Raw genomic sequence first — 10,130 nt, forward strand, 5'->3', positions numbered from 1 at the left:
TGTTTAATTAGTGGTGTGAGTAAGTAAGTAAGTAAGTAAGTAAGGCACTTAATTATACAGTCTCTTTGTATGCAGTGTCATACAAAGAGTCTGTACTGACTTTAAAGTTGAATTTTTTGGATATGATACAAACACGTGTTGAGGACGGTGAGAATTATGTATTCTATAAAGAATCTTGATTATTATAAGTGCTATATTTTTATTAAAATATAAAGAATCAATAATATAAAATACGTCATATAGGACTGCCACACATGTTCGAGTACACAGTCTCTAGAATTCTATTCTGGGAGCGTCTCATCCCATCCTAGAACCTTCGCGATCCTTGTGAGTTGGACTTCATGAAAGTTGGGTATCCTTACATCTACAAACATGCTGGAGGCGCTTAAAAACCTAGACAGTTTCATTAACATTATATATTAGTAATTATAGATATTTTGGTACTTTTTGGGAACTGTATGTGCATGTATCCAATGTAGTAGAAGGTTTTAAATAATAAATAAAACTTCGTAAGCCTCGGGTATAAATTCAAAGCTGAAATTTGTCTTTGACTAATTTATGAATGTCAAAGGTCACCTACACTGATACATGAAAAAGAGAAATAGGGTATACATTTTTATTTATCGCTGGGGTTGCCATATCGTATCAAATTTCAAATTCCTCACGCGAGGGGTACAATTAAAGCATCCAATTTCGGATCACACATAACTCACTGTGATGGATTCTGTAATAATATTTTTCCATCTTTACTTGTATAAACAATAGGGTTTGCAAATATTATTGTAAGTCCCGTCTTTAGGACTGTTATATCGATTTGTTATGTATATGACTTTTTTGCATTTGCGTCACCTTACGCGTTAGAAACAGTCTCATAAAAACTGAATACTATTCACACGGTTGCAAGGTCCATGTCCCACATCAATCGTAGATCTAATAGCGAATAGTTCTAAATAGTTATGTTACAAAATGTCTCAAACAATTTGTAACGAGATCAAATCTTCAGGTTTTTAACTAATTGGTGAAACTCCTCTCATTGCATTGGACCGCTTGTATGCAGTTACAGGACGGATATTGGCGAAATGTGAATTCATGATTCCTAGAGGCTCTATCTTGTGTCGTACATCCTTACATACGAAACAGAAAGCCCACGATCATGGTGACTTAAAAACAGGAGATCCTATTCTTGTGGTAACTTCGTGCAATCAAGGCTGCGGCCTAACTAGTAGTATGCTAGGTTCTCGGACATCCTCTCATGTTGGCAATAGTATACAATGTGCCACTCACATGGAGGCCAAGCTCAGCAGCCCACACCAGCACCTGAAACTTTGATAAATTAAATAAAAAAATTAGAATATAAAAACAAGATTCATCAAATACTTAATTACTTTACTATAGTAATATCAATAATACTATTATTGATATATACCCCTGCATTCCTGCATATATTTATTATATATATAATCTTAATTTATAATCAGACTTCTTATTACTTTTATACCTAGTTTCTTACTATAATTTAGTCAGCTTTACTTTTAGTGCGAAACACATCCAAATTTATTACACAAGCAGAGTAAAAATTCACGTAAACCAATCAATATATTACAGAGACTTTGTCTGACATACGTGCCCGTTGATATAAATTCATTTATCTCAACAAAGATTCTATATACTATTTAATACACATTATATTACATAAATTGTATTAAAAACACAATAAAAGTAAGGATTTGCGCCTGCTTGATTGTACTTCTTATTACGTAAAAACAAGTAAAATACATAATTGTCATTATTCTAGCATTCAAATAATGCTAAATTTGGTAACAAGAATGCATAGCAACCACTGCATGCATTTTTCAGTCAATTAAACCATTATTTGCGAGAAGTCGGCTTTTATTCATTAAATATATATTTTACTATCTTATCCTCGTCTCACTCAAAAACGTATTTGATTACGTACAGGACTCATACTAGCGCTAAGTTGTTCTGAATCTAACCGTAAGCTACGACTTCAGTAAACATTAAATTAATAATATAAATAAAAACACTTTATTCACTTTAACTAATTACATTTTTGCCTTGTTATACAGACACGTTCTACGTTCATCCATTATATCTCGACTTTAGATCTTACCCTAAAACTCGCTAGTTAATTGGTGACTTTTACTTCTTTCATTCATGACTCAATCACAATTTAGCGTACACCCGTTATAAATCGAATTAAATAGAAATACAAAATTCAAGTTAAATAATTACCTAATATATATTAGATTCTCAGAGTTTCTTAATAGATCTAAACATGGTTATCCAAGGGTGTCTGATTTGCATCAAGTATTATACAAGTTTAAGATGTGGGTCTCATCCCAACTTATCCATCTAATCAAGCGCTCTGTTACATACTTGTAGCTTCAATAAAGTTACACGCAACTTCTCCAGACATCTCTATATTAAAGTGACTAAATTCCGCCCTCAGCTTTACTCATAAGACGGAATACTTTTGTGAGATTTGGCTATTGTACTTAGACCTTCGATAAGACCGAAGACGTCGCGCTGGAATTTTATTTTTATAATTTAAATACCTTTTATCTTGAGTGGTTTGTTGGGTCAACTGACTTTTTCATAATGTCTAATTTTATGTTGATTATGTTCAAGAAGGCCCTGCCCATTAGTTGTTTCTATAATATCCTTTGTTAAATATATAAATTATGCTGCTCTTCTCTTTGATGCATATGTACATAACGCAAATATTTAAATACATTTGTTAATACTTTCCACATAACAAATCAATTTCGTTAGTATGGGTGAAATGTCACATAAGATACTTCTACTCCGGATAACATTCAAAGAAAATCTGAACGAATCGTTTATCTTATAAATATAATAATATAAACGAACCTCAATCGCATTTATTGAATGTGAATTATGGTTAACAATTTAGTAATTATAAATTGAGTAATATTTTACATATTTTATCTTAACCTGTCTAAGGCGAGAATTGCAGATTCAGCAAAGCACCCCTCACTGGGGTGAATTTATGATATTGAAATCTCTGAGGAATATCTTTGAATCTTCATATTTCATTTGTTGCGTTTTCGGTTCAAATAAAACAAAAATTAAGTGTAATTTAGTGTAATTAATAAATATGCTTTACAGTACTATGGTATGAAGCAATGAAATTATTTTGACGAACGTGTCGAACTCAGGTAGTACTGCAGTTTTTAAGAAGGTCTCAAGCAGGTTTTATAAAAATAAGGTAGCAACACGAACTACAGGCCGTCACCCATGTTTAAAAATACTTACCATTGGTAACGAAAATGTGTACAACTAATAAACTTTTATGTTTTTTACCATTTACAATGGGCATGGGCGGTTCGTGAATTTGTAGGGCGCTCTGGACTATTACGACTTGTCTCCTGTGTTGTAGAAAAAACACCTTTTGTATGGCTATTAAGATTTACAATAATATACCAAAAGAATTAAAAGATCTTCCGATCCTTCTTTAAAAATCGACTTGTTGTATTACTTATGGAAAAAATGTATTACTCAATAAATAATTATTTGCGTGAAACACTGTAGTTACATAAGTTTAAAAACATTTGATATGATATTGTTACGAAGACGGGTCGACTGCATGTTTCTAGATTTTTCCACTAGTTAGAGAACTTTTCAGCAGGCTGTAATATGATTTCTGACCGTTTCAGGAGAGGGTCAATCACATATTAGAAAATTGTAATTTTCATAATGTTACCCGAGTTTTCAGGAAGCTGAAACCTTTTTTCAGTCGGTTTCAGAACATGTGTAGTCGAGTGGTGCAGTTTTCAGGAGACCCGTTTTCAGGCGTTTTCAGGCCTAGTTATACCCCTTTGATGAAGGAATATTCTAGACCGAACTTTCTAGGTGTGAGACAAGGACGAAATGATACGAGAGAGAGAGAGAGAAGATCAGAACTTTCTCGAAACTAGACGAGCACTCTAGAACGCCGTACGACAAGGACGGAGCAACGTGCGAAAGAGACAAAGAGTGCGAACGTTCTAGAATTGTGCAATCGCTACTCAGTAGCAAGCCCGCCTAGAAAGTTCTCGAATATTGTTTAGAATTATTCCCAGGGATATATAAGCGAGCCGAAACGCGACTAGTCACTTAGTTTTGAATGCGATAACAAGAGCGAAACACCGAAGCGATAAAGTGCGAATAAAGTGAATATAAGTGATAAAGTACTGAAGTGTGCAGAAGTGAAGTAATTAGTGACTGTGTTTTTGTGTGTTATTAGTGAATCTCTGCAATTAATTTTGTGCCCATAAATTCCTCATTGATTTATCAAGAAATAAACCCTTGAATAAATTCACGGCATTTTCTATCCGATCCCCTAGCTCGTAACAATATGTACGAAACAAATAATATAAGAATTTACCTATTTTAATATGACTAATAATGTAAAATGTAAAACTCCTTCAGAGACAAATTTCCGCGCCACTGTATGGAAGAATATGCCAAATTACTATTGTACCACTTTTTTGTACCATATTCTTGCAATAAATTATTAATAATATTATTATTAATAGAGGACACGCGGAAAAATACACTGACCGAAAACAAGCGATGGGGAATTCCCCGTTCCGTTCGATAGTCGCGTATCGCTCATGAGTTGATTGATCTCAGGGATTCCAACAATGATTTAATTTTTTTCTAATTACAAATATCGCCTATTGTTTTCACCGGGGACTGGGGGCCCTTTGTATTGACGGGGCCCGGGCTGCAGCCCAAAAAGCCGTTAAGTAGATCAGGCCCTGAAGGTGGGATATGACTATGAAATATTGTTACAGTAGGCAAAAGACCCTCGGGCCATCCCCTGCCCAACTTACCTTTTCACTTCTCAGTCGATTTGTCGCTGTGTCGACGATCTTAAGTCGACGAATAAATAAATTGTGTTTTGTTAAACCCATTATCAATTAATCCCATAATTATAGTGGTAGTAACTTAAAACTCTACATATTATAGGTACAAATAATGGGAAATTCATGGTAGCTAAAAACAAATAAATTTTTTATCAGACCTCACTAAAAGTGAAGTGCCGGAAAAAGAGTAAAAACCTTTTCCGAAACAGCAGTTAGTTTCATAGTTTCATTCACTAACACCCTTAATATAGTATTGTAAGTGCAATTTATTCTAAAGACTCTCAAATTAACTCTCGTACATGCAATGATACGTAGATCGGCTCATTTATTATGATAGGTTATGTTTTTATAACAAATATTAAACATCGCACAAAATTCTAGATTAGCAAGACGCGCACTGCTTCTTGCTTCACTTTACATCTAGGAATGTAAGATCACAAAACCATATGATGCTACGTATGGTTACTACATTAAGTTTAATAACGTGAGTCAATCCAATTTAATCAAACAATAGGTTCAACCTATTGAATTTCATACAAAGATACATTCATTTAAGTTAGTTATTTAGACCGCTAAATCTAGAAAACTTGCGCGATACATACAATTTTAGAAACACCAAAAGCACCTGGGAGCAGCTTTCTCACTGAAGACTTTACGATGATATAATATGACGATATTTATGCGACACTTCTGAACATCTAAAATGTAAGCAATCGTATCGTAATGCAATTGAAATAATTAAAAGGATTTAGTATTTAACTGAATTTATTATTATTTCGACACATGTGAACTTAGCGATTTACGTCCCGGTTGCTGTATTCAATTATTAACTGATGAAATGGTCGACCATTTCGTTGAATCGTCAACGTTTAGAGATATAAACATCTATACGCAAAGTCATTCCACGATATGGCTGATCATTAGTGATAAAATTGTAGCATTCATAGTACGAGTATACTGATATAGACTGACGTTTGAGGGAGCGCAATCACTTAATAACCTCGGCACTATAATGACATGTTTGGCGTGCTTTTTGTCTGAAATATAGCATTGATTTCTTATATTTCTATATGTCATACAATGTTGTATTCTTTTATCTTGTTCCTTTTTGTGTTGTATAACAGTAAATAGTCGATGCCATCAAGTAAATAATGTAAAAAGTTCTAAAATTATAGCAGGAAAAACACATACGTTATGAACAAATGTCTCTGTAGCGTGATTCAGTTTTAAAATTATTATAGTAAACTTAAAGGATTAACTCAGACAGGCTTATTTTATAAAACAACTTAGGCCACAAATACAACTTGTTTTCGACTTGTGCGTAGCGCCACTTATGTAACGAGATAATTTTGGCCACAAGCGTAGTCTACTAGATATATACATTAAGAATTATTTATTTATTGACATTCTTTATCTTTAAAAATTGTTAGTAAATAATTAAATTTAGAGCTATAAATATATGTGTATGTAATGTGGCTGGAATTTATTCTTATTTTTTCTATATAGTCTTAAGATTCTCTTACCTATGGTGTCATGCGTTTGAATTATGACCCTAGTTGAGGATCTGGATTTTTTGTATGGTCGCAATTGTAATCGAATCACGCTGGCTTAGTAATATAATTATCTGTTACAATTTTTATAAAAATAATAATTAAATAAGCAATCGTTATCTAAATGGTAAAAGTTGATATATAATTAATTAATATTTTTGTCAATTTTTAACTCATTATCTACGCTACGCTACTCACAAAATGCAAAGTAATAACGAAATATTCTTTCTGATTGGACAGAATTAAAATAGTACTTTTTATACAATTAGCATACATATTTCATGTGCACCGAATGATGGACGACAGAACCCCAAGGTCCTTACTGAACTCACAGCCGGGTGGCAAGAGAAAACTCGGTTGACCGAGGCTGCGTTGCTAGGATGGAGTTGTCAAGGACCTCGAAACAATGGAGCTCGAAATCGGACACTGGTTTAAGTCTGCATAAGTGAGATGGAGTTGTCTCGGAGTTCAGGATAGATACTTGCATAGGCTAAGGCCCATTTATTTTCAAGGATTGTATATTTAAAGTTAAGAACAAAAAAAAATCATATTTCATAATGTCAAAATGACGTCTAGTCCATTTCTCTAAATCTATGCACTCCTTAACAAGTGTCGTCTGACTCAAGAATTAGCTTTGATGATATCTCATATTATATTATGGTACTAACCCACATATCGCAGCCGCCCTAAGCTTTTATTAAACATTTAGGGACGTATGTACATGTGCACGTATATTGTACGAACATCAATACAGGTTTCACACGACATACAAATATACATGTTATGTTATCATCACCTCGCTACGTAGCTCCGTAGCTCGTTATTCAAGCCTTTAATTTAGTTACAACAGCTGTCATACAATTTTTATCCAACTTCTCGAAGGTGTTTTACGATGCGACGCGAACTTTTTTTGCAACTGCTCGAAACGAGTTTTCTGATACCAGACTGTAGTTAATCTAAGGTTTATTTAATGCACAACGACAAAATTCAAATTCAAATTCTCAATTGACTATTCTAATCTAAATTAACTAAACTAATTAACGCTATTGATTGCGCTCTGAATTGTACCTACCCTCTGTCAAAACATTAGCGCAACGAAGCTGCTCCTTTTGAATTGACTTACAGCAAAATGAGTTGTCAAAATCTCTTAATACCAAGTTTACTTTCAACGTAACCGTTATTCTCCTCATTTCACAATTGAAAACACCAAATTCCAGTATTATATATCACTATAAAATATTCTTGATTTTTCTTTCTCTTGAATCAATATTTGTTATTTCGTTTATGATTTTATTCGAATAAATGTTTTAAATACAGAGAATTATATTATGGCGTCATATACTGCCCTAAAAATGTATATAAATTTGGGAATTGTGACATCGTTAACGAAGCCATTAAATGGAATTTCATCTCTTTATAAAATTATTTTTATTTTTCATTAAATCTGTATCTTAAAATATCGCATTATAACGTATCCTATTTTTACACCTAATAATTACATTCGTGAGAATAACTTACATAAACTATAATTATCACTTACTTAGTACTACCAGTACACACCTACTAAGTTACAATATGAGTTACTGTTGAGCAATGGCTGATTACTTAATGTGAGTTTGTAAGTGGGTTACAATATACCAATAATTTCGTACCCTCAGCTAAACTAACCTCTTGGAAAAGGCACATATGACACAATGTATGAAAAAAGTAATGAACTCCATAGACGTTTTTAACTGTCCGTGGGGTTTACTGACAAAAGGGTTTGATTTATGTCAGTTGCTATACTGTAACAAATTGTTTTTTTATTACGTTTCAATTTTACTTTCATTTATTACTCTTAAATGTTCTGTTGTTTTTTTCTATACATATGTGTTAGTATGTGATGTAAATTTAATAGTTACCGCATTAGAGTAATCAGTAATGGTAGCACATGTTTTTTAATAAATAAATTTTACGTTAAGATCTTTGAAGCGTTTTGAAGTACTGTAGGTCCTATTTACGCTTTGATCATTTTTACGCTTCATTCCTTACTAAGCGTATTACTTACAATATTTTCCTATTTAATAACTTATCAAAGTTTACATCAATGATTCAGGTACGGGAGTATACTTAAGACCCGTGTCAAAGAGAATAGTTACGACCCACGCGTTTTTAGGTAACTTCCCTGATTTTAGCAACTTGACAGCTGCACATACATTGGCGCCACTGGTATATCCTACATATAAACCTTCTTTCTTTCCAATTAAATGCATGTATTCCTCAGCTTCTTCATCTGTGACTGTAATGGTATCATTCATGACTTCATATTTAAACAGATCTGGAACAACGCCATAACTCGATCCTTGAAGTGTATTGGATGCTTTGGTTATCGGCTTTCCTTTTATTGGTTCACAGCCGTCGGGTTCTACAACGTAGCATTGTATCTTAGGGTTCTGTTTCTTCAAAAATTTCGAAACACCCATAAAAGTACCCGACGTGCCAACAGCGGTCACAAAAGCATTCACTCTGCCCGCGGTTTGGTGCCAAATTTCCGGGCCAGTGCTGGTATAGTGAGCTTCGATGTTGTCTTCATTAAGGAATTGCTTTACGAAAAATGCTCCAGTTTCCTTTTCCATAGATATAGCTTTATCTTTAGCTGCCATAAGATCTGCATTTGTCACGTTGCCATATGTGCCTTCGACTTGTGGAACTCTAATGCATGTAGCGCCAAGAGCTTCCATATGGATTGCACGTTGTACGGTATTGCCTTTAGACATGGTTAGAGTCAAGGGATGTCCCAAAACTGAACAAGCCACTGCGAGGCCGCATCCTTGATTACCAGAAGTTGCTTCTATAACAAGGTCTCCAGGCTTAAGTTCTCCTCGTAATCGTGCCTTTTGTATCATATGGTACGAAGCTCGGTCTTTAATAGATCCACCTGGATTCATGAATTCGCACTTGGCTAAAAGACGTCCAGGACCTGTATAAAGACGATCCAAAGCAACCAATGGAGTGTTACCAATGAGTTCCAGAGCTGATGCTCGTATATCAGTTTGTTTTTCACACGCCTGACCCATTGCTTGTGTGTTTTATCACTTAGAATTGTTGAATTCCGATCGATGTGTATTCGCGAACTGCTGAAATACGTGATGACAAAGCTTATATACTAAAATTACTCGCACATTTATAGTATAATTGATGACCGTTATATACTATAAACGGTGCGTTGCAAGATTTAATCGGTTAGATAATTTTTATTATATCGATATAAAATTGATAAAATTGTAAGATTATTGATACCTTTATTAATCTTAATTAAAAAAAATTTAAAGTAACGTTAGCGTCACAATGATTTGTATAATATTTACCATGACTATTAAAAACTTAAACTCAGATTATTATCCAAATCCTAATCCGTTCCTTCAGAATATAAATGTTACATTTTCCATATAAAAAAAAGTTACAGAGACGCCACTGTTTTTAATACATAATTCTAACAGTTCAAATATTCATTATTTTATTAATACCTCTGTATAATTTATACGAAAATCCTACATCCATATATATATATATATATATATAAAAATGTAATTTACAAAAGATCACTTGTTAGTACATTTTGTATACTTTAGTGATACACTGATATCTTTTTTAAGATATCTGATATGAAAAATGGTTGAGTGTTGAGCACAGTTAGATTGTTTGGACG

General features: G+C 33.5%; 1 protein-coding gene across 1 annotated transcript; it reads right to left on the bottom strand.

Annotated features, from left to right (window-relative positions):
- Window positions 1-7,787: 7,787 nt before the first annotated feature.
- On the bottom strand, window positions 7,788-9,584 carry LOC123710435 (cysteine synthase B-like). The gene has a single exon (XM_045662304.1). The coding sequence runs from the start codon at window positions 9,496-9,498 to the stop codon at window positions 8,521-8,523; it is 978 nt and encodes a 325-aa protein (XP_045518260.1). The 5' UTR covers window positions 9,499-9,584; the 3' UTR covers window positions 7,788-8,520.
- Between the last annotated feature and the right edge of the window lie 546 nt (window positions 9,585-10,130).

The sequence above is a fragment of the Pieris brassicae genome, chromosome 5 (assembly GCF_905147105.1).
Source record: "Pieris brassicae chromosome 5, ilPieBrab1.1, whole genome shotgun sequence".
Lineage (NCBI taxonomy): Eukaryota > Metazoa > Arthropoda > Insecta > Lepidoptera > Pieridae > Pieris > Pieris brassicae.

Bases quoted from the DNA above. Each gene is read 5' to 3' on its own strand.
- LOC123710435 (XM_045662304.1), bottom strand. From the start codon at position 9,498: ATGGGTCAGGCGTGTGAAAAACAAACTGATATACGAGCATCAGCTCTG.